Below are 24,520 nucleotides of genomic sequence, written 5' to 3' on the forward strand. Positions count from 1 at the left end.
GGGGAGGGTGGAGGATGGGAAAGGCAGCAGAGCACAACAGACACTAGTATGGCAATATGTAAATCAATGGATGTGTAACTGATGTGATTCTGCAATAAAAAAATAAATAAATAAATAATTTAAAAAAAGAAAAAAAAAGAAATATGATATGTCAAGAGCTTTGTAATGTTTTGAACAACTAATAATAAAAAAATTAAATTAAAAAAAATACTGATTAAGCCCCCAGTATGTGTCAAGTCCAGATGTAGGTTCTGGGAATTCAAAGAATCAGACATAGTTTCTTCCCTTAAGAAACTCATGGGAAACTTGACTAACAAACAAATAAATTTTGTCTCAGTGGTCCATCCCAGAGATGGACTGACCCCATAGGAATGTCTAATCCAGGCTGATGATTTAGGGAAATTTTTCCAGAAGAAATTATCTGAGCAGAATCAGGAAAGAAGAAAATGATTGGAGTGACTCATGATTTATATTTATGCAAACATCAAGATGTAGCCTGCCTACTGTTAATTTTATTGTTTTTGCTCATAAAAGTATTTCTAAAATTCTTCCATGCCACCTTGGACTGTGTCTTGGTTATGTGTGCCTGAAACAGAGCCTGGCACATAGGAGATGCCTAATAAATGTCTGTCAGATGATGGCTGGACAGATGTATGCATGAAGGGATGGATGAAAGGATGGATGAACGGACGGATGGATGGAAGGATGGACAGATGGATGGATGGAAGGACAGATGGGCAACTTGTGCTCACACTGAATCCCTCACTTCTCCAGATAACTGTGGACTCACAGACTGTGCGGCCACCTGTGAACAGGTACGGGTTCCGAATTGAGGATACAGGACACATGTACATGATCCAGACTCCTTTATACATCCAGATCCAGTGGCTCCACAGTTCAGGACTCATGATCCTGGAGGCCAGCAAAGCCAGCAAGGCCCAAGGCCATGGCCTGTGTGGTGAGGTGGGACCCAGCTGGGGGAGGGGAGTGTTTCCTTAGTCCATCACTACCAGACTCAGGTTCTTCTGGACCAGGAGAGTCTGGGACAGTTTACTAGGCCAGGGGTGGGACCAACAGAGCTGCCAGGACAGCAGGGTATAAGGTCTTGTGTTCTGAAGCTGAAGCTGCTAGCAGAGAGATGGTGCAGTGCTGTGGTCTTAGCCAGTTGTCTTCAGCCAGGATTGTCTGTCAGCTTCCCTGACAGCCTCCTAATGCCAGATAATCCCTCTTGTCTGCATGTGCCTGACCCTTCACAAAGCACTTCCACACTCTGAGCTCACTTATTCCAGGTCATTCACACAATAGCCCCAAGAGGTGGTCCTTAGTATTCCCATTGAACCAAAGAAGAAAGGGGGCTCAGGGAGGTTAAGTGGTTGCCTAAGGGCATATGGCAGAGCTGCCACAACATGCAGAACTAATGCTCTTTAGACCATAGAATGATTGCAGAGAGCATACTCTAAGGGACTGGATGTGTTTGGCTAAGAAAAAGAGGTACAGGAAGAGTCTAGATGTGGACTTCTGCTCCTTGCAGGGCCACTCCATGACAGATTGCTGTGATCATGATGATGGGTCTCACGGACACACACACACTCACTCCCAACCGCCATCCTCCACTTGCACCCTTTGTGTTCATTCATATTCATGCCCCTGCATTCAAAATGCCCCCTACACATGCTCTTGTACTTGTGAATCAGCCCCATGCTAATTTTTCCTTTTTGCCACACATAATTACTAAGTACCAGTCACTGGGGAAAGAACGGTAAGCAAAACAAAATCCCAGTTTGATGGGGCTTCCATTCTCACTGACACACCTTTCATTACACTCACACATGTGCATGTGCACACACACCCCACCACCACCACTACCACCACAACCACTCTTTTCTCACCATTTCTGCCTTCTACTCTGCTCATCCCTAGCAAAGATCACTGTGGTCAGCAGGCAACTGGCAGGTCAACTCTTCCCAGGATGCTTTTGTAATACCCCTCGGTGACTCAAAATCAAGACCTAAAATGTGTCCGTTAAGACTGTTAATAAGATCTGAGAGCTTTGACTCAAATTATGCTTCATATTCACCAAACTGGTGGTTGGAGATGTCAGAGCAGAAAGTCAGATTATAGCTCTATTTTATCTGAACTAATATCCTGAGCATCCCACTAGGCAAACGGGGGAATGATGAGATAAGTGAGAATCTAAAGGAAAATGAGTCCTGTCACTTTTTGTGAAAGAAAGACCTGCAAACCAGCAACTCTTATGTAGAATTGGGAAGGTCATGAATGGGTGCATCTGAGATGCCCTTGAAAAAAGTATGTCTAAGAAAGCATTTCAGGCAGAGAAGTATGTGTCTGAAGCTAGAGTGTGAGATGAAGTCAGAAGTTCCCAAATGATTAGTGATTACTCAAAGCCCAGATGCCGTCTATCTTGTGGTTCTGCCATTTTTAGCACAAGCTACCAACTCTACAGAGGAGATGTGTTTGGGAAGTTTCTGTGGACTAGGTCTGGAAATGGTGTCCTGCACCTCTATTCACATACTATTGGCTGGGACTCAGTCACATGGTCTCACCCAGCCACAAGGGAGGCTGGGAAGAATAGGCTAAGTGGCTTGACGAAGAAGAGGTAACCAGTGTTACAATTAACCAGCAGTTTCCATTAAAGCATATTCTTTTGGATAACTTTGTATTTCAATGTCAGACTTAGAAGTTGAAAAAATATTATAAAGAAGTCCCATTATTTTTTACCCAGACATACTACTTATTCACATTTTTTTGCTTTTGCTTCTCCCTCCATATATATACACATACATATATATACATACATGCATATATGTATGTACATACAATTTGTGTATACACATGTGCATATGCATGTGTGCACTTTCTGAACTATTTGAAAACAGATTCAAGACTTCTCTCCTTTTATCCCTAAATCCTTTGAGTGTATTTCCTTAGGAAAAAGACATTTTCTTTCACAGGAGTTTTCCTAGTTTCTTTGTACCTCATTTCCCTTATCTATAAAATGGAGATAATAGTAATACTTTCCAAAGAATTGTCATGGTGAACCTTCAGAGTGAGAACTGAGGACTTGGCAGAGGATAGTGGCTTTTGTAACTATTGGAATAATTCTGCCCCTTTCAGGGATCTGTGATGGAGATGCAGCCAATGACCTCACCCTGAAGGATGGCTCTGTGGTGGGCAGGGCTGAGGATCCTGCTCCCTTTCTGGACAGCTGGCAGGTGCTCAGCTCCTTGACCTCAGAAGGCCAGACCCGGTTCCGCCCAGACAGCTGTGCCACTGCAGACTGCTCTCCCTGCCTTCGCATGGTGTCCAACCGCACCTTCAGCGCCTGTCACCGCTTTGTATGTGCTGAGTTCAGCATGGGGAGACCTCCTGAGCTGGGGGAGGGGGCAGCAGCTACTTGCAGAGGCACACTCTTTTCCCTGGGCATGGCTGGGAGGAGCTGGGTCCTGGGATTTGGGGCACTAAGGTAGACAGCACTGCCTGATGCATATGCCCAGGTTCCCCCAGAGTCGTTCTGTGAGCTGTGGATCCGGGACACCAAGTATGTACAGCAACCCTGTGTGGCACTGACCGTATATGTGGCTATGTGCCACAAGTTCCATGTGTGCATTGAGTGGCGGCGCTCTGACTACTGCCGTGAGTTGGGGGACAGGGAATCTCTGCCTTTGGGACTCTTGTTCCCATCCTGTTAAGAGTATAAAGAGGCTTCCAGACCCATGTTTAAGTCTATGCTTTTCCAAATTTAGCTGTTCCTTCATTTGTTGATTTATATTAATTAATAAACTTATAAATAGTATTTCATGAACAATCTATATTTTATATTAATCAATAAAAATATTTTATTATAATTTATTATCATAAATTTTTAAAAATTAAATTTAAAAATTCAAAAAGCAATTATTTTATTTTAATATATTATTTAATTTATTTGAGTTTCCCATACATAAAATGGGGATAATAATTATAGCTTCCTTTTAGCGTCATCTTGAAGATGATAGTAGATAATGTGTGCAGGGTGCCCTACACATGCTCATCACATGGTTACTAGCATGCAAATATTAGTTCTCTTGCCCTAATTTTTTATTTTGGTCTCTTCCTCCTTCCTTGATGTTGGAAATAAGATCCACTCCCTTCTAATCTCCACTCAATAGTAAGTAGGCATGCATGGCCTGGGATAGAGCAGTCTGATTTCTAAACACGAACACATACAAAAAGGTTGGGTACAGCTCATACCTGTAAGTGTTGGGGAAGACCATACCTATAAAATGACAGATAAAGAGGAAAAGACATAAATACCTTCTGTAGTGTTTTTCAAACCTTGGATCCTAACACAGGGGGGTATGAAGTTAACTTGGGGGCCAGCACTAGCATTTTAAAAAGTGTAATAGAATAGAATAGAATAGAAAATACTAGATTGTATTGCATATAGGAAAATTAAGTATTATTTTAGAAAAATATTTTTAGTTTCAATACACCAGCCATTCTCAATCCCAACTACTCTTTTTAGTCACACGGGGAACTTCTGAAAATACCAATGCTCAGGTTTCCAGTCAGAGGTTCAGCTGGTCAGGGACAGGTCCCAGTAATGGTATTTTCAAAACTGCCAAAAGATTCTTTTGCAGTCAGGCTCAAGGACCACTGTTCAACACACTTGTGTGGACTGCACCATGATGTAAAATCTATTTATTACAGTCAAACAGTGAAAACAGTCATCTAGAGCGAGGGCTTAGCAAACTTTTTCTTAAAAGGGCAAATAGCAAATATTTGAGCCTTTGTGGGCCATATGTCCTCTAGTGCAAGGACTATATTACAAAAAGAGCCACAGATGATATATAATATATGAAAGAATCGTGCAAGAAATGCCATGGCTACATTCTAGTACAACTTCACAGGCAGGATTTGGGCTGTGGGCTGTACTTTGCTGACTTCTGATGGAGAGGAAGGAGGTCTCACACCAAGCCCCTTGACTTAGGTACTCTCAGTGCTCTGAGCCCTCTTCTCACCACTTCCTGCTCTTTGGCTGTCAGTGGGGAGCCCTACATAGGGTCTGAACTAGTCCTGGTACCCATTTTGCCCCTGCAGCCTTCCTGTGCTCCAGTGACTCTACCTACCAAGCTTGTGTGACAGCCTGTGAGCCCCCCAAGTCATGCCAGGATGGGATGCTGGGTCCACTGGACCCTGAGCAGTGCCAGGTACTGGGTGAGGGCTGCGTCTGTTCTGAGGGCACCATTCTGCACCGGCGCCACTCTGCGCTCTGCATCCCTGAGGACAAGTGTGGTAGGTTCCTTCCCTCCCTGTGCAGGCCCTCCCAAGCTGGCCTCATGCTCCTCATAGCTCCTCATAACTGGGGGTCCCTCTGTGTCCTTTCAGTTCTGCTCTGGAATGGTCAGTATGGCTGGGAGGGTCTAGCCTGGGACAGTCTAGGTCTTCTCCCTTCCTCAGTCCTCTGTGCCCCAACATGCCTCCACTGCAGCATGCACCGACAGCATGGGGGTGCCGCGGGCCCTGGGGGAGACCTGGAACAGCTCCCTCAGTGGCTGCTGCCAACACCGGTGTCAAGCCCCAGACACCATCGTACCAGTGGACCTGGAATGTCCTCGCCCCCAGCCTGAAAGCTGCCCACGCTTTGGGGAAGAGGCCCTACTCCTGCCCACTGAGGACCCCTGCTGCCTGGGGACTGTCTGTGGTGAGTCCCAGCCTTTACTTCCCTGGCCCTCAACTATAAGACAGTTAAATGACTCCAGCCCTGCCTGGCAAACCTGATGGATGAGGCCTGAAAAAATTGAAGCATCTTGTGTGGAGTGAGCTGGGAGGAGTGGAGAACCGCGCCAGGGTTGGGGGCAGGCAGAAGCGGAGGCTTGGGTGGGTGTGAGGTGGTGTTCAATTTAAAGACAATGGCCCTGGGTCAGACACCTGGTGAGCTCTTCTTCCACCACCTTGTAGCCTGTGACTTCTGGCAACTCATGTAACATTGGTTGTGCCTCAGTTTGTTCTTCTGTTACATGAGAGTTAATAGTCACTTTGGGTTGACTGCAAAAATTAATTATTGTATTAATACTGGTTTGAGCAGCATTTGGCACATGGTACAGCTCCATGAATGATTATTGTTCTTTTGTCCAAGTCCTGGGCCTTTGTGTGATCCTCAGGGGCCCCTCCCAGGAGTAGACCTGGGGACTTGGAGTTTAAGAAGATCAGGTATCCAGGGTATGTCAGTGCTGGAGTGCAGTGGGGATGTCCCAGCCTCTAAGTAACAGGTCCTGTGCCCCCTGGGTCAGTGTGTAACCAGACTCTGTGTGAGGGACTGGCCCCCACCTGCCGTCCAGGCTACCGACTCGTCACCCACTTCCAGGAGGACTCCTGCTGCCCCAGCTACAGCTGTGGTGAGAGGTCTGGGGGTGGGGAGAATGGAATCATCCTGAGGGGAGTCAGGGGAGGACAGCTTTGGGACTAGGTCCTGGCTAGAGATTAGGTCAGAGCTGGGGTGGAGGCCCAGGTGTGTACAGCCAGTGTCTGCTCTCAGCACCTACATTTTTTCCCCAGAGTGTGACCCCAATCTGTGTGAAGCGGAGCCAGTTCCCAATTGCCGCCAGGACCAGACCTTGATCGCAGGCCGCCTGGTGGACTCCTGCTGTACCTCCTACTTCTGCGGTGGGTAGACGTGCCCTCAGATGTCAGCCCTTCCTTGCCTCTGCTGTCATGGTGGCTGGAAGGAAGGCTGAGGGTCTTTCTGTGATGGGGGCATGAGGAGAAAGCCAAAGTCACTGTCCAGAAAGTAGTATGGGACAAAGATAAAATGGGCCATTTTACCCCTAGGTTACTGAGCATGAAGAAATTGGAGCTTGTTCAGGGTCAGACTTTGGGTAAATATAGGGAGAAGATCCAGTTTCTGACCTCAGGACCGTTTCCCTGAAATGCTGCTTTTAGTTTAGCTCCTGCCACACCTGGGCTATTGAGGTGTCCCTCTCCCATTCTAGCAACCTGCTCAGCACCAAGCCTCCATGAGGGGGACTTCTGTGACAGCAGTGACCCCTCTTCTCCCTCAGCCTGTGGCGATTGTCCAGATCCCATCCCTGAGTGTCAGGAAGGGGAAGCACTCACGGTGCACAGGAACACCACGGAGCTCTGCTGCCCTCTGTACGAGTGTGGTGAGTCCTGGCCAGGTGCATGGAGGGCCATGTAGAAAGGGACTCCAGGACCTTTCTGTGCCTCCAGGAGCGGGACCAGGGCCTCCTGAAGGAGCCCTATGGAGAGGCATTGGGAGTCCAGACTTTCCCTAGACTCCAGAGTGTGTCAAAGGATATTGTGGGGACAGGAGGGGAGTTCTTGTCCCCCTTCTTGGCCAGTGTTGCATCCTGAGTATTCACAGTCCAAGGTGTCTTTGATTGATGTGTTACCTGCCCTTCTCCACCCTGGCAGTGTGTGAGAGCTTCCGCTGCCCCCAGGTGCAATGTGGCATGGGCACTGCGCTGGTCGAGGTATGGAGCCCAGACCGCTGTTGCCCCTACAAGTCCTGTGGTAAGTTCCAGGTCAGGAACACCCTGCCCAAAGTGGAGATTGAGGGCCCCTACTGAGGAGTGGGTCCGGGAAAAGGACCCCACCACTGTCAGGTTCTCCAGGTCCCAACAGGGACCTTCTGTATCACTCCCTGAGTGCTGAGCATTCCTATATCTTTCCAAGAAAAAAAGAAGAAAAAAGTCCCCATTCCAAAAATATTTCCCATTTAAAAATCTTTATTGCAGCTGCCTGATAGCATACATCTTATGTGTTAAAATTCACCTCCCCTTCCTCTGGAAGGCTGGTGGGAGTATCAATGATCAGCAATGAAAACCAGTGAACTTTATATAAAAATGTTGTTTTAAAAGGAGTGGAGAAATTCTATTTTGCCTCTGGCTGTCTTGCTTGTCTTTTCCAGACCTCACTAGAATGCAAACTTCAAGAAGGCAGAGTTTCAGTCTATTTTATTCATTGCTTTGTCTTCAGAGCACAGAAAAACCATAGGTATATAGGGGGTATTTAAAATGTCTTGTCACATGAGTGAGGAACCTGGAGAGTGTTTCCCTGCTGTCCTGACCTGCAGCTCTGGGTCCTCAAAACCAGAGTTAGTATGTCTTCTAAATTTGTTAGTAGCTCTGCATGGCTCAGACTTGCCCTCAGGTAAAGGCTGGGGATGGCAAAGTTAAGCCAGCTTGAATATGCAGAGTCAGAAGTTCTATGTTGCCATGTTTATTCTCAGAGAGGCCCCATCTATAGGAAGAGGGATGAATCCCAGGGATAAAAAGAAACCTGTGAGTGGTCTGTCTGCCTATTTATCCTCACTCTGTATCTGGTGAGGAGCTTGGCACTCAGCATCCATCACTGCCCACCTTCCCAACTAGGCATCAGTAGCCCCTATGCAGGGAAGGAGGGAGGCACAGATTTTAGCCTCTTCCCCTCACTCCATGGTCCTAGACTGTGCTGGAGCTGGAGCTGTATCATTGCCAGGCAGGGGGTGGGGCTACACCTGCAGTGAGCGGTCTGGGAGCTCCAGGAACTTCTACCTGGGCATCTCTGGTGAAGGTGGTTCCTGACCTCTCCTGTTTTTCAGAGTGTGACTGTGACACAATCCCAGTGCCCCGGTGCCATCTGGTATGGAGACCTGCCCCTCCCCGCCCTCTCTGTTCTGCCAGTCTTTCCTTTCCTCTTTCCTCTCCCCTGGAGACCCTACTTCTCCAGTACAAAGAGCCCTGAGATGCAAGTCAGCGTTCTTGTCCCAAGCTCTGCCACTGGTTTTCTGGGTACAGTGCCCTCCTTTGTAAGGTGGGCATGATCATAACTCAGAGTTGTGGTGAAGATAAATTATGTTGATGATACTAATGGTGGTGGTCATGGTGGGAATGATGTCAGGATGAAGCAGATGGTGGGGAAGGTGAAGATGATGAAGGCAAGAACAATGATGAAGATGACAATGAAAGTCATGATGGTGGCTTATGCTTATTGAAAGCTATGGTAGGCCTGGAACTTTCCCAGGCCTCTTTGTGTATTATTATACTGATTTTTACAACAACCCCAGGAGGTTGATGCTGTGATTATCTGTTATACAAACAAGGAAGCCAAAGTTAAAGTCACAAAGCTAGTAAACCACAGAGCCAGGATTGGAATCAAGAATTGATGCCAGAGCCATGCCCTTAACCACCAGATTGCTCTGCCACAGAAGGGAGTGAAAATACCTTGAGAAAAGTGAAGTGACCTTTAGGTCCTTCTCTGGATCACATGCACCTTTGCCTAATTCTAGCACACATTTCCTCCTATTTTGATCTCCATCCATTTTTCTTCTTCCTGAAACTGATGAAGAAAGAGAGGAGGTAGTGTGAGCCAAGAGGGACACCAGGCCAGCAGCAGAGGAACCATGAAGGAGGGAGGCCGGGGGGATGCTCCTCAGAGGGAGGCTTGGGAGTTGGGAGAGTGAATGAGCTTCCAGGGTGCCAAGGGTCCCCAGGCCTGCCAGCCCCACCCGCCCACTACAGAGGCAATTGACACAAAGAGGGGCCCTGGTGGCAGACTGCTCCTGAAGATGGGACAGGGCCTGCACCCAGGGTGCTGACCCCCTCTACCCCATCCAGTGGGAGAAGTCCCAGCTTGATGAGGAGTTCATGCACAGTGAGGAGAACGTGTGCGGCTGCGCCAAGTACGAGTGCGGTGAGCAGAGCAAGGGGTCTGTGGCTAGAGCCTGGGCGGGCCAGCCAGGTGGAGGCCATGTGGAAGCTGGGCTCTGGACGACTTATCACACTGCTTGCCCTCCCAGTGAAGGCCCCTGTGTGTCTCAGCCGTGAGCTGGGGGTGATGCAGCCTGGCCAGACAGTGGTGGAGCTCTCGGCAGATGGCGTGTGCCACACCTCCCGCTGCACAGACCTGATCGACCCCCTCACCAGCTTCTATCAGATCAACACCACCTCCGTGCTGTGTGATGTCCACTGCGAGGCGGTAGGGGGCAGCACGGATGCATGGGGGTCAGCAGGGCTGGGCTGGTAGATACTAGGCTCTCCAGAAATCAGGGGGAGCCTAGAATCTTGCCAGGAGCCCCTCAAACAAGTCTAGAGAGTGGGTATCAGAGAAGCCTTCAAGACCTCTAAAGAAAGGCAGGATGAGAGAGGCCAGGAGGGGGCCATCAAGAGCAAAGGGACAAATTTAAGTCCTGGAAAATATGGGTATTTGACATTTATCCTTTTGGTTTATTTATTTGTGGTGTTACTATTTGCTGATCCCTTCTACATGCCCAGTACTTTCAACAGTGAGTACTTACTAGTGGCTTCTAGTAAGGGCTAAGTAAATATTATTTGAACAAAAGGGGTTAGATTTATTCCCATTTTTCAGAAGAGAAAAGTAAGGTTTAGGGAGGTTTAACCAGTTATCAAAAGTCTCACAGGAACTGGGACTTAAATTGAGGTCTGTCTAGAACCAAAACTGGCACTTTAATTACCAGAATGCTGCCTCTCGGGTGGTGGAGGGTGGAAATGCTCTGACACCATGGCTGATGGGCACTGGCAATAAGGGGGCTTAGGGTAGAGAGTAGGATGAATTGTCTGGCTGCCTGGGAGAGGAGGAGGCTGGTAGTTCCCCTTCCTGAGCACCTACAGGGGGGCCTTCTGGGGCTCTGGTCTCACTTGGAGATAAATAGACAGTGAAGGGCTGGAGGCGGAGGTGGGCGGGAACCTGGCTGATGCCATCCCATCCCACCCTGGCCTGCAGAACCAGGAGTATGAGCACCCCCGAGAGCTGGCGGCCTGCTGTGGCTCCTGCAGGAACGTGTCCTGCCTCTTCACCTTCCCCAATGGCACCACCTCCCTGTTCTTGGTAAGCAGCCCCTGAGCCCACCTGGGCAGATGTCCCAGAAAGGGAAACTAGGACCAGCACCTTCTTTGGCTCCCATGCCAGGGCTCAGTACAGACGGGGTTCTGGGCAGTGCCATGCCCTGGACTGGACTGTCCTCAGGCCTGTGCCATCCATCTGACCACAAGCCCCCGCTGCTCACCTCTGTGCCCTCCAGCCAGGGGCATCCTGGATCGCAGACTGCACTCGTTACCACTGTGGCAGCACTCCCCTGGGTGCCGTGCTTGTCCGCTCGCCCATCAGCTGCCCACCACTCAATGAGACCGAGTGTGCCAAGGTCAGTCTACCTCCTCCTACAGCATGGCCTAGGCCAAGGCATGGGCTGCCTCACGGATGGCTGTTGGGGCAGGGTGGGAGTCCCATGTGCAGTCCCTGGAACCTGTGCTTGCACTGCCACCCCCAGTCCACTTCTCTCCATGCAATTTTTTTTCTCTGACTACTTCACATCCCACATCCTGACAAATCACATGATCACACATCAGTGAATGCAAACATACATTGTCACATGTTCAGGTATACTCAGACACATCTCAAGCAGTGCATGGCCAGTCCTGTGATGGGCTGACAGGTGTCCAGTCCTAGCACAGACAGCTGTCAACATGGGCACTTCTCATGGAAAAGGATGCTTGGAACTTTAGGGATTATTGTTGAATTATTAAAGTGCCTGAGATTAACACTGGACATTTGAAGATTCTGACACTTTCCTAGAGAACTAATACATAAACACACACAGAGACACACACAGGCGCAGTCTCATACCTGCAGCATCACACATGTGCACACATACTTGCATATTTGTTCACAAAATCATACGTGTATATTGAGACTCACACACACACACACACACACTTATTTTCTAAGAACTGTCCCATCCATTGTTTTATCCCTCTCATAATAGAGGAGGAGGACTATAAGGGATAGTTGCCCCCATTTTAGAGATGGGGAAACTAGGTCTAGAGGAGAGGGATGACTTATTGAGGGCTGAGATAGAATCTAGGTGGGTCATCCCTGCATCCTTCCTCCCTGACCCTCTGTGCAGGGAAGCACTAATGGTGGGATGTTCCCAAATCCTCCTCTTCCCCAGCACAGAGTCAGTAGAGGAATATGAGGGGAGCTGCCTCAGGAAAGAAAGGAGACTCTATGCCATTTTACCAAAGCTGCAGCCACACTGGGGGCTGCAGGCACTTAGTGTTGTCTAGTCAGCCAGATTAGCCCCTCTGGCTCTCCCATGGCCTGCACCAGTCCTGGAACTCCTGCCTGGACATTCATGGTAGAAACAGAAGGAACAGTCAGTCAAGACTGACTGTTTTTGCCTATTGCTGGGACCTCGGCTTCTGACTTGGAACAAAGCTCTTCACCCTCCCTTTCCTTTCTCTCCCTCCAGGTTGGGGGCTCTGTGGTACCTTCCTTGGAAGGATGCTGTAGGACATGTGAGTGAGCATGGTGGAGGCCCAAGGGTGAGGGGTGCTAATGTCATCTTGGGGTCAGAGGGCCTGGACTGGCACTTATGATAGCAACTCTTCAGAGCTGAGTAGGAGAAGGGACACCCCTTGACATGAAGCACATGGCACTGGCAAAAAAAAAAAAGAAGAAGAAGAAGAAGAAGAAGAAGAAGAAGAAGAAGGTGGCCAGAGGCCATGCTCATGCCCTTATCCCAATATAAGGCCTTTTCTTCTTTGTGGAGACAGGGGATATTGAGACATTGTAGTTAGTAGGTCAGTAGCTCACCAGTCACTCTGCCTCTTCCTGCCTCTGCCAAGACCTCCAGCCCAGATGTCCACCATATGGATTCTCCTTTGTGGTCAGGAGTCTTGGTCATGGACGTGCCTCCTAAATGGGATTCAGGCTTCCAGGGTCCCTAAGTCAGAATGACAGCTCTGTATATCTGTCTTTATCCTGGCTCCTGGGCCCCTGAACATTCAGAGTCTATAGCCCTAACCTTGCTGGCATGAACAGAGCAATCAGCCTAAGGACCTTTGCCCATGTGCCTGTCCTTCTCCTAGGATTCTCAGACCCTGTCCCCAGAGGGCTGTAATTTGGGGCTCTTTTATGTTCATACTACATGCTACAAGGACACTGGGCTCAGGGCCTCATTGTCTGATCCCTCACCCATACCTCATGCTCCCTCAATGTCCTATGTGCCCCCATTTGACCTGCAACCCATGTCCCTCTCCCCAGGTTCCCTGGGGACTCTGTTTCCCGTGGTCCCCATTAGCCCTGCCTCTCCTCCACGGGTTAGTGCCCACTGCCACCCAGGTACTTCTCTTGGAAACTCACAGGACTGGAGGCAGGCAGCCGCACAGCTATTTACAACAGCATCCCCTCTGCTAGGTGGCCCCAAGCTCCGGGGGCGAGGGAGGGGGAGGCCCCTGCTCCTTGCCCACAGCGCATGCTGGGTAGTGAGCTGCATCCCCTGCTTGCATGGGAATGCTTGAGCAGCACCCTCTCACCTAATGCCCACCAGTGCCCAGTGCTGACACGCTTTTCTCCAGCTGATAACTTAAGTCAGTCTCTGTTCAGTACCCAGAGGCCTGTGACCAGGACAGCCCTTGGTTCTCCTGTCTCCCTGTGGTGAGGCTTGGTAGCCAGGAGATAGGATTCCGGCCCATTTCTGGTGGGCTTCCTAGGCTTTTACAGAGTGAGTCCATGAGTCCAGCGAATTGTTGAACATCAGCTCAATGCCATAAGCACTGTATAAATAAGGCCTTCTGGAGCTGACATTTTAGTGGGAGAGAAAGAACAAATAAATAGATCATAGAACAGAGGCACAGAGTTGTGTGGGGCCTGAAGCTTATGCAATTTGGGGATCTTCATTGAGGAAAAGAACACAAAATGATAAATCTATATTGAGATGTGAAAGTGAATATTTTGAGGGTGGCAGAGTATGGAAGGGGTCCAGGCAAGGGAAAGCTCTTAAACTTATGCTTCAACAGCATATGTGTCACTGATAAGACAGTGATTATGCCCTGGATATAAATAAGACAAGGGAAGGATCAGGAAGAGAGGACTGGGTGGAGGGACAGAGGGAGCCGCAGTTCCAAGGAGGATCAGGAAAGGTCTCAGTGAAGGGACGTTGAAGGCAAGAGTAAGTCATATGACTGGTTGTGAAAGGCCTGCTCCGAGCAGAAGAAACCCCACACTTGATCAATTTCCACACTTACAACAGCTCTGTGAGGTGGGCAACTCCCTGGCTCCATTTGACAGATATGGAAATCCATTGAAGCTGTCATGTGAAGCATTCTGCTAGGGACTAGATGCTAATGAATGGGGTTTCCATTCATTCAGAGAATTGAAGGAAGGCTAGAAGCCCTCTCAGAGTAGGAAAACTGAAGCTCAGAAAGGGGTGCAGACACACCCAGGGTTGCTCCCTATGATACCTCTGCCTTCCCCCACTCCACTTCCTTCCAGGGCATTGAGTTAAAACAGGGGGAGGGGCACTAATGCATGGGCACTAACCTGGAAGTGGGACCCTCCAGCATGACACTAACTGCCCCAGGCTGGCCCACCCTGTTGCCCCCAGGGAGCCCATCTGGGCCACAGCTGCCTCTCCCACCCTGTTCCCCAGGTAAGGAGGATGGGCGCTCCTGCAAGAAGGTGACCATCCGCATGACCATCCGCAAGAATGACTGTAGGAGCAACACCCCTGTGCGTGACGGCGGCATGGCGGTGGGGGCGGGGAGAGGCAAAGACGGGGATGGAGGGGGTTTGGGAAGCAGGCACTCTGCAGGCCGCCTCACTGGCCTGCCTGTCTTCAGGTCAACCTAGTGTCCTGCGATGGGAGGTGCCCCTCTGCCAGCATCTACAACCACAATATCAATACCTATGCTCGCTTCTGCAAGTGCTGCCGGGAGGTGGGACTGCAGCGGCGCTCCGTGCAGCTCTTCTGTGCTGCCAACGCCACCTGGGTGCCCTACACAGTGCAGGAGCCCACCGATTGTGCCTGCCAATGGTCCTGAAGCTTGGGGGCTGGGCTGACTGGGCCATCTGTGCCAACCCCGATATTCTGCTTCCAGTTAGCACAAGAATTTTTAGAGGGAGGTGGGCAAAGGTGGTGGAGAGCTGTATGTGCTGAGTACCGAATGATGGGCAGCGGCCCCAAGAGGGACCAGAATAGGCCACACTTATCCATCCTGGCTCCCTTTCTGGTCACCCTTCCCACACACTGGAAAGTGTCTCAGCTCAGGATTCTGGGAATTCAATTCTGTTCCTGGATTGAGGTTAAGAACTGACTGCAGATCCAGGGCCATCCCCTGTATATTTGTAACTCTGGTCATGGTTCTTTGGTAGAGGGAGTTGGAACTTTCCCTAGAAGCTGGGACCAGAGTAGACCCCAGACCACGCATAGGGTCAGGGTGTGGAGGCCTGGTTCTTTCTACACCCTTTTAACCACAGGAGAAACATAGACCCAGTCAAAGAAAAGAGGCCTGTATAGAGCTGTCCAGGACTCTTGAAAAAAGTAAAAGAGCTAGACTTGAGGGACCAGGTCCTTTCACAGAGATGTCTGAGGCCAGGCACAAAAACTGAGGAGTGGACTCAGTGACCCTCAGATTCCCTTCTCCTGCATTGATATTGTAATTCAGGAAATGACTTAGGAGAGCAGGCCGAGGCCTGCACCTCTATACACACCCCCTTACTCCCAAGCCAATCATCCTGGCAGGTGAGCTGGCTCTTTGAGATGGTGGAAGGAGGAATAAGCTCATTAGCAGGAGTCCAGTGTATCTCATCTCAAATGCTGTTGGGCATCTCACCCTCCTGAGGGGGCCCTTGGTTATGTGATGAATGTTTCCAGTCTGCAAGTACAGCTCCTGGCTCAGCCTCTTCTCCAAGGACATATCAGAGCTGGTCTCTGGAGGGGCCTGCCTTTGTGGCTCAGCCATTCCAGGCTCTGTGCTTCATGGTCTATTTAGTGGAAAAGTGTCTGTTGGTAGAAAATACACCCTGTATGTATGTGGCTCAGCAGCCCAGAGCATCTGTCAGAAACTTGTCCCCAAACCAGAGGGTCCTTAGCCAAGGCCAGAACTCCTATCCACACCCACTCTGCAGATCCTCTGCCTCCTGTGCCCCTTTGTGTTACTGGATCCAAAGGGCACCTGACATTGCTCAGGCCCTGCACTTCCCTGAATGTCTGCAGAGGTGTGGCTGTCCTGGTACCCCTTGGGGTCAGGAGGCTGTGCCAGGATGGTGCTCAGCTTTCCCCACAGCTTCTTTGCTCCTGTAACTGTGTTCTGTTTATGTATCAATAAATCCCAGGAAGACTTAAGGCCTCTGAGCATCTCTGAGGGCGCAAGGTTTGTTTTGAATATGAAGTCTCAGCTATGAAGAGAAGAGCCTATTTCAGGGCCTAGAGGCCAGCCTGGCTTCTCCTACCCTACCTATGCTCCATTCAGAGAAGACCCTTGGTGGGTGGGTATCTACTGGCTGGGATTGAATTGATTGGAGACTGGCTTCTAAAGAAAGGGGTGGGAAAAAGGAAGAGGACATTGGGAGCTAACATTCAGGTGAAAGGACTGAGGAGTGATCTCGGTTCCATGGGGCCAGGAGTGAATGCCTTTCACATAGGATGTGAACGAGGCAGACCCTGAGAGTAGGTTTCATGTTGACCTCTCAGTGTTTTGTATTTATTTCTCTGTTGTTCTCCCAAAGAGTTTAGTAAGGTTTTGCAGTCACTCTGGTGACACTAGGGAGAATACAGTAATGAGTTTTTAGTGACCCTTCAACTTTAAAGGATCACTGGCACCTTAAGGAGCCAATGAGAGACTGCTTTCCTAGGTTGTCCCATGTGGGAAGGAGGAGGAAGCTCCTAGGGCTGAGTCAGTGCTTAGAATGCAAGAGGTCCCTAAGTTTCTCCTCTCATAGTACACCTGACTGCTGACATGGACCTTGGGGTTTTTCCTAATGAAAAAGGAGACTTATAGCCTCTTAAACAGCACACTTTTAAATTAGCAATGGATCAAGGAAGCAATAAGAATGAAAATTAGGTAACATTTTTGATCTGCTGATTATGAAATAATGGCACATTAAACTTATGTGATGCAGCTATAGCAGTACTTAAAAGACGGGAGTCCTTAAGTGCATACTTCATACTTCTTAACTTTTCATTATTACCTAGAGAGATGGAGTGGGGAAGGGCTTCCAAATTTCTCCACGATAGATGAGGATCAATGGTGCATGGTCCTTAGCCACAACACACTCCCTAAATCACGTACCAATTGCTTTCAGAATTTTGAACCCTAAGCTCAACAGAATATGAAGTTAAGTATATCTTTAAAGAAAAATGACTTAAAAATATACAGCAAGAGCCAGGTGTAGTGATGCATGCCTATACTTCCAGTGACTTAGCAGGCTGAGACAGGAAGATTGTGAGTTCAAGGCCAGCCTCAGCAACTTAGAGAGACCCCCTGTCTCAAAAAATAAAAAAATAAAAAGAAGGGCTAGGAGTGTAGCTCAGTGGTAAAGTGCTCCTGGATTAATTCTCCAATTTCCTCCACCAAATTTTTATATATATATAGCTATTTAGACTAAGATACAAAGTGTTTTTTCAGCCATTTCAGGAATCCTAATGATCCCAACTGTTCATCCCTCACCTCACTGGCACTCCCATCTGCTTATTTTCAGTATGACAAATTAGTTTTTTGAACAGGGCCAGTTTTAGTCAGAGGCTGTATGGACAGAGGCAGAGGGCATCAGATTAAGTGAGCCAGCCTTGGCCTAGTGTCTTTCTGCAGTCTCAGTTTGGGAGGGTAGCCCTGGGCTTTCAAATGTGTTTTCCACATTCAGTCTGTCACTGGTGACCAGCTTTAGGAGCTGGCCCTCCTTGGCTCCTGTCAGCAGCAGTTCTCAGCTTTCCTGCTCCACCCTCACCATATACCCACAGGAGGCCATAGCTTCTCTTGGTCATACCCCATTGCTGGAATTACAATGTGTCTGGGTGTTCATCCCCCACCTCACCTCTCTATTCCCATGCAGTCACCACCTACTACCTGTTCCCACCAGAACCCAACCTTCCATTCCAGTCTTTTGGCAAAAACTCCTAATCTTGTTTCACAACTTGTTCTTGGGGAAAACAACTCTTTTAGGCCAAGATACTCTAGCAAAAGATTAACATGAGGCAAATCACTAATGCTGCTCTGCATTGTGAGAAGTCGAGATGTAAAAACTTTGAACCATTGTCAGCATTGCCCAGTTGCTCTCTGAAAGGCCAGTACCAGCAGTGTTGATGTGAGTGTTCACAAGTAGAATTTGGAGACGTGGATTTATTAAAAATAAATCTTTTAACTACATCATCCTACTTCTAGGCAACTGTGGTAGACTGAAAAACAACCCTCCAAAAATGCCCACGTCTAACCCCTGGAAACTGTAAATACATTGCCTAACATGGTAAAAGGGACTTTGCAAATGTGATTATGTTAAGGATCTTGCAATGGGGAGATTATCTTGGATTATCCAGGTATGCCCAGGTAAACACAGGGTCAGAGTGAGAGAGAAGTAGAGATTGGAGTTATGCACTTTGAAGGTAGAAGAAGCAGCTCTTCCCAAGGACTTCAGGCAGCCTCTAGAAGCTGGAATTCAAGAAAATAGACTCTCCCCAGGTCCTCCAGAAGGAACACAGACCTATTGTTCCCTTGATTTGAGCCCAATGAAACTGATTTCAGAACTCTGACGTACAGAATTACAAGAGAATAAATTTGTGTTGCTTTAAGTCACTAAGTTTGTGGTAATTAGTGACACCAGCAATAGGAAACTCATAACAGCATCTAAAGAATTCATGCAAAGAAGCATGTGCCAGGTGGCATATTGCATCATTGTCCTAAGTTTTAAAAGTTAGTAGCAACTTTAAATGCCTATCAGTAGGGAACAAGTAAATAACCTGTTACAGTCCACTATATTATGTAGCCCTTTTGTGCTCTGACATGTTGGGCTCTCTGGTATATGCTAAATGAAGAAAGGAACTTGTGGGTTGGTTCTCACAAAATGACCTACCTCCTTTATGCCCCTATAAAAAAATGGGACACACAGATAAATAGACTGATAGACACACACACACCACCCTTATGTTGGTCTCATTCCCTTGAAGGGTTTTCAGCACTGAGCAGGGCCCTTCCTGGCTGTTAGGGCCAGCTAGTCCAATGGCAACTGGAAGCAACCTTTTTGGTTCTGAGTATCCCAAGGGCTGTAACTGTGCATAGGAGGATGGATAGACCAGAATAGACTCAAAGCTCTAGGGACATCCATGGCCTCTCTCCCCTTCCTGTGGTTCCTCCCCACTCTCTGCCCATGACTTAAAGCCTGAGACAACACCAAAGGCCACACACACAGGTAAGGAAACAGAAGACTAGAACCAGTCTGGCTACTCAGAGAGTTGGTGGCCAAGCAGGGTGGCTGCCAAGCAGGGTGGCTGCCCAGCCTTGGTCCCCTGTGACATATTTGCAAACACGAGGGGTTTTGAGCCGCAGAACCATCCCATTCTCCGTGGTGCAGGCTCAAGTTCCCGCCCTGATTTTCTGGGCTTAATCCTCTTCCTGTGGAAATCAATAAGGACATTGTGATGGAATGATTCACGTTCAAGGTCAGCCCGGAGCAAATTGGAGGCGACATGCTGATTTTACTGCCCTCATTGAGAGGGGAGCCAATCCTGCTCACAGGCCCTTTAACCCTTTCCTTGCCTCTCTCATTACCTCCATCAGCACAAGCCCCAGGGCTGGGTCCCCATAGTCTTCTCACCCATGTGTAATCCTGCATTTTAGATTTTCCAAGGTTCAGACCACTCAAGGTTTCAAGGTCTCAAGATCTTCGCAGCGTTTGGGGAAAGCAGGTGGCAAGTTCAGGAACAACTTCAAGTTGAAGGTCAAATGCTCCATGAATAATTTCCTTGGCCACTTTCTGCCGAAGGAAATCTCTCTCACTCTCTTTCCCCTTCTAGTCCCCTTTTCTTGAGTTCCATTCTTTCTTTGGTTGTCCCACATGGAAAGGTAGAGGAGATGGGGAACAAAATTCCTCTTTTGTTTGTAAATTAGATCTTTTCTGTGGATAACTTTGTTTCTTCTTCCTGTTTAAAAAAAAAAAACAACCTCCAAATAGGTAGTCTTGGGTAGCTGGAAACATATGTCAGGAAAGATGAAGAGATCCTAGCTCCTGTGTCTGGAGGTGCTACCATCTTTAGCACAAGTCTCCCAGGGTCATATGCTCATGTACATTAAGCCAGGGCCCAGGCATTCTGGGAACATGTGCTGGAGGTATGTGGGACATGGAACTGAAGGTGACTTGCTTTCTTTCCCTTGGGTATATGGCCACATCTAACTACAAGGAAGGCTGGGGATGTAGTCCAGCTGTGTGCCCAGTTAAGAGGAAGAGATGGGTCCAGGGGACTGCATCTTCTCAGTGAGGAAGTGGAAACAGTGATGAGGACGATGCTGAGAAGATGAAAGGACAGAAGAGAGAGAGGGCATGAGGTCAAGGGAAAATTTATTTGATGCTTTTGCAGAGGCAGTGATTTTACCATGTGTCCTGGAAGGAGCCAAAGCAGAAGGAACTTGCTGAGAGAAATACAAAGTTTCAGAGGGCCCAGAGCTGACATGAAGAGAGATCATGAAGGATCCAGGGACTTCTGGCTAAGGTGCCCTAGATCTTTATTCATTTGTATCCCGTAGGGTTGGGCATGTGCTCAGGGTAGAGCACTTGCCTCATATGCACTAGCTCTCAGGTTCAGTTCTCAGCAACACACACACACACACACACACACACACAATTTGTGTCCCTAGTACATAACACAGAAAGTAATGAAAAATAAGTGAGAGTGTATATCTAAGCTTGAAAATGAGAAGCCAGACAGCAAGGAGTTAAAGGGTGCAAGGGTGGGCAGAGCTGGGGAGCCAGGTGCCCCCCAACATATTGTGACAGTGCCAGTTAATCCCCTACAGCAGGCAGGAGGCCTGCACAGCTGTCTCTCCCAAGCTGGAATTGCACCCTCCTACTGCTCCCCGGCCCCTTGCCCAGAGTTCCTGGCAGACCAGGGATTGGGTGGAGGTAGGTAGAAGTGGGCAAGCAGCATGGTAGGGAATTGGTCCAGTCCTTGCACCCTTGCAGAGCTCAATTTTCTAAAGCTAAGTTACTCTCTAGGTTTGCTACTCAATGCTCACTTGCCATGAAACCCCCACTACCTCCTCCCCAACCAGCCAAACCCAGCCCCACCCTTGCTCCTCCCTACATACGGTGTCCATACTTGTTTCTTTACTTCACTTGGAATAACTTGTTCCTTATTCTCCCTAGGCTGTCTCTGCCTACCCTTCAGACCAACTGCAAAACCCCAACCCACAGGATCCTTCTCTCTGGCCTCTAACCACTCCTAGCTCTATGTACTCCTAGCTCTAGATGCTGCTTATCTAGGGCTTGCATGCCAGCCTGTGTCCATGCTCTGCCCAGGGGAAAGAGATGTTGGCCTGGCTCTAGCAGTATACATTTATTTACCTACATCTTCATTCAACAGCTGAGGAAGGTAAGGCTTAGAGAGGCAAACAACTTCCACAATTGGAGAGTAGAGAAATCAGGACTTGAACTCATATTCAGACTTTCCTACTTAGCCAGGGAAGAAACCAAGAGGATTGCTGGGTGCCTGATGACATATACTGTAGGCCCCCTCCTCTGGGAAGCTGGAGGGGCAGTGAAAAGAGGACTCCAGTCTCTCTTTGTCCAGTTAGCAGCTGGAAAACATTGGCAACTTTCTAGCCTCAGTCCCCCATGTTGAGGAGGAGCAACAGGTTCTACATCCTAGGGTTGGCATGAGAGTCGAATGAGATCATGGTTGAGAAAGGGGAGGACAACTGCAGTGACTGTGCTCATGTGTGAGGCTGCCAGGGCATCCCAGCCCAACTGGACTCAGGCAAGTGAAAAGCGGGAGAAAAGAGCTCAACCTGGCCCCCGCCCACCCTTTACTCAGCAGGATCAGGACTCAACCCTAAATCTTTACCTCTGCTATGCCCCAGCCAGCTGTGATACCCTCCTCTGTCCACCTGAACTAACTTACTGGGTAGAGAGAATTGGAGCTGGAAGGGGATCAGGAGGTAGTAGAAGAGTCTGGATTGTGGGGTCAGGTTGTGGCTCAGACTCAGATCACCCATGAGATTTAATCTCTCCAAGTTTCAGTTTCCTCATCACTAAAATGGGAATGCAAATCAAGCAAAATGAAGGTGAGAATCTTTATAAGTAAAGTCCCTGGCCTATAGTATGCATTTAATGAATGGAGCTATTATTACTGCTACAGAATAACTTATAGTTGGTCATCTTCAAGCTACACGTTTTCAGGAGCAGAAAAGTGATACCAGAAAGGGACAGGACTTAACCAAGGTTCCACTGCAAAGTGAGTCATGGTGGAGGCAGCACCAGACCCAGACCCAAGGATCCTTTCATTGTCTCCACCAAGAAGTGTTCCCCAAGCTCCATCCCAGTGTGGGCCTTCCTGCTCTGACTGTGAAGCCTCAACTGTCTGAGTCACCCACAGCCCTTCTAGCATCTCTGTCTTCTTCTGAGATGAGAAGCTCCCCAGGTAGGACCTCTTGCTTCTGCCTGAGCCTCTCCCAAAGTAACTATCATATGACTGAGTCCTTTGCAAGGAGAGCTGGCCCAGCCAGGGAATCCAATTCTTCAAGAAGCTTTCTGGGACTTGGCTAAGCAGAGGGATATCAACTTTTGGGATGGAGGGGAGAGAGAAGAAAGAGAAGGAAGGGTTAAAGCCTCAGCAGCTGGGGCAGGCAGCCTGCAGACGGCCCAGCCCAATGCTGGGAGGCCTGCACCATTCCATTCCTTTGCAGATCAGTTACACCCAGCTGTCTCCTTCCTTACTGCCAGTGCCCCTTGGATTAGGCGGGAAAGGCTCCCCGGCCTGCGGCCTGCACACGGCCCATGGGGAACAACGCCTGCAGCCCACGCCTCCACGACAGCTGCTGAGTGTCAGGCAAGAACATAGATCAGCATGATCCTGGCAGAGGTGCCCTAAACCCAGACCCTGCCCCCAACATGTTCAGGAGGGGCTGCCTGTGGAGAGAGGGGGTCTGAAAGGGATTCGGGAGGTACAGGGAAGGGACTTCTCCCAAAAATATCTCCTTTGCTCATATGCCACTGTACTTCAAAATCCACCGTTAAGCATTTTAAAACTTTGGGTCACCCAAAGACACCCATTAAAAACTATGCCCCACAACGTAACTGGCACTCTGATGCACTGTCGATAGGAATATATTGGTAAATGTATAAAATTTTAATTTTAATTTGCTAAATACATATGAAGTCCCTTAAAAAATATCTATTCCTTTGTCTCAGTTTCCACTGAGAATTTTAACTCAAAGAAGGAATTACCTTAAGAAATAGTTTATAACATGAAAAAAATGGCTGTGGATTCAAGAGTTAAAAACAAAAAACCCTGAAGTCATGAATATTTTCAAAATGCAAAATCCAGATGAAATGACAAAAGAAAATTTAAAACTTGAAAATATCTGTATCTTTACTGGAAAACATGAAATGTCCCATCAATAGGACAGAAATATGAATATGTTACTAACAAATGGGAGGCAGTGTGGCATACAGGTTAGACAGATGGCTGGGCTCTGATCCTGGTTGCTTCCCTTACTAGTTCTGTGATGTTGACTAATTACTGAACCTCTCCAAGCTTTGGTTTCCTCAACTGTAAAATTGGAATAGTAGTTATAATAGTTGTGAGAATTACATGGGGATTAGGAGAGATCATGTGTGGGAAGCATCCCTGTGACCCCCAACATCAGAGGGTACGACCATAGAAACCAGCACCACTCATGAATGAGTGGTTGTAGGATATCTCTCCCTGCCACCTACTAACATGGCTGCAAAGAACCCTCTCAGGGTACCAATTCTGATATCCTAGACTGTTGTTATACATACTATCATTGTTTATTTGAAAAGAGTGGACAACCTCAAAGTGATGCCCAAGTTGAGATGGGAATGTATGCTGCCCTCAATGAAATACTATCAGTACAAGAAACGGAGAGGACATGAACAGTGTTCTAATTGATTTTTTCAGCATGATTCATGAGGCTATTATAACCATACAATAGGAAGCGTATGTATAAAAACATATTCAGGGGGAAAAATGAGAAAATGTTCAGCCATGTGATGACGATTGCACAACTCTGTGAACATAATAAATATAGAATGCTATTCTTTTAAAGGATGGAGTTATGGCAAATGAATTCTATCCCAACAAAACTTATGTATGGAATCATTGTCAGGATAAGAAAAGCAAGAACTATCTATATGCTGGCTGCAAAAGACAACATTTAGAAACTGATAATTTCAAAGAAAAAAACAAAAGTTTTTATATTCTGCAAATGATGAACATGAGAGAGTTGGGATGCTATAATAACATAGACAGTAGACTTTAAAATAAGAAATATTTCCAGAGACCAAGAAGAATATTTCATAATGATAACATACTGACTATATCAAGAATGTACAAATGCATATATGTAAAAGCATTTTATATCATAGCCCCAAAATACATGAAGCAAATTTATCATAATTGAAAGAATAAATAGATAATTCAAAATTATAGTTGGAAATTTAATATTCTTCTCAGATACTGATAGGGAAACTAGACGGAAAATTTGCAATGATG

At 47.9% G+C, this 24,520-nt stretch overlaps 1 protein-coding gene across 1 annotated transcript in view; it reads left to right on the plus strand.

The window, feature by feature from the left end:
- Positions 1-16,191, plus strand: part of Otog (otogelin) — a 79,497-nt gene extending 63,306 nt beyond the window's left edge. Inside the window, exons 40-56 of the mRNA XM_015504615.2 lie at positions 775-958; positions 3,136-3,356; positions 3,516-3,654; positions 5,101-5,295; positions 5,492-5,704; positions 6,294-6,398; positions 6,559-6,666; positions 7,062-7,163; positions 7,435-7,533; positions 8,603-8,643; positions 9,618-9,693; positions 9,800-9,978; positions 10,744-10,848; positions 11,042-11,161; positions 12,269-12,314; positions 14,450-14,529; positions 14,640-16,191. Coding sequence (XP_015360101.1) covers positions 775-958; positions 3,136-3,356; positions 3,516-3,654; positions 5,101-5,295; positions 5,492-5,704; positions 6,294-6,398; positions 6,559-6,666; positions 7,062-7,163; positions 7,435-7,533; positions 8,603-8,643; positions 9,618-9,693; positions 9,800-9,978; positions 10,744-10,848; positions 11,042-11,161; positions 12,269-12,314; positions 14,450-14,529; positions 14,640-14,840 — 2,214 coding nt within the window. The 3' untranslated portion in view covers positions 14,841-16,191. The remainder of the gene's footprint in view (positions 1-774; positions 959-3,135; positions 3,357-3,515; positions 3,655-5,100; positions 5,296-5,491; positions 5,705-6,293; positions 6,399-6,558; positions 6,667-7,061; positions 7,164-7,434; positions 7,534-8,602; positions 8,644-9,617; positions 9,694-9,799; positions 9,979-10,743; positions 10,849-11,041; positions 11,162-12,268; positions 12,315-14,449; positions 14,530-14,639) is intronic.
- Positions 16,192-24,520: the final 8,329 nt, after the last annotated feature.

Source organism: Marmota marmota, unplaced genomic scaffold (genome assembly GCF_001458135.2).
Source record: "Marmota marmota marmota unplaced genomic scaffold, marMar, whole genome shotgun sequence".
NCBI classification, from domain to species: domain Eukaryota; kingdom Metazoa; phylum Chordata; class Mammalia; order Rodentia; family Sciuridae; genus Marmota; species Marmota marmota.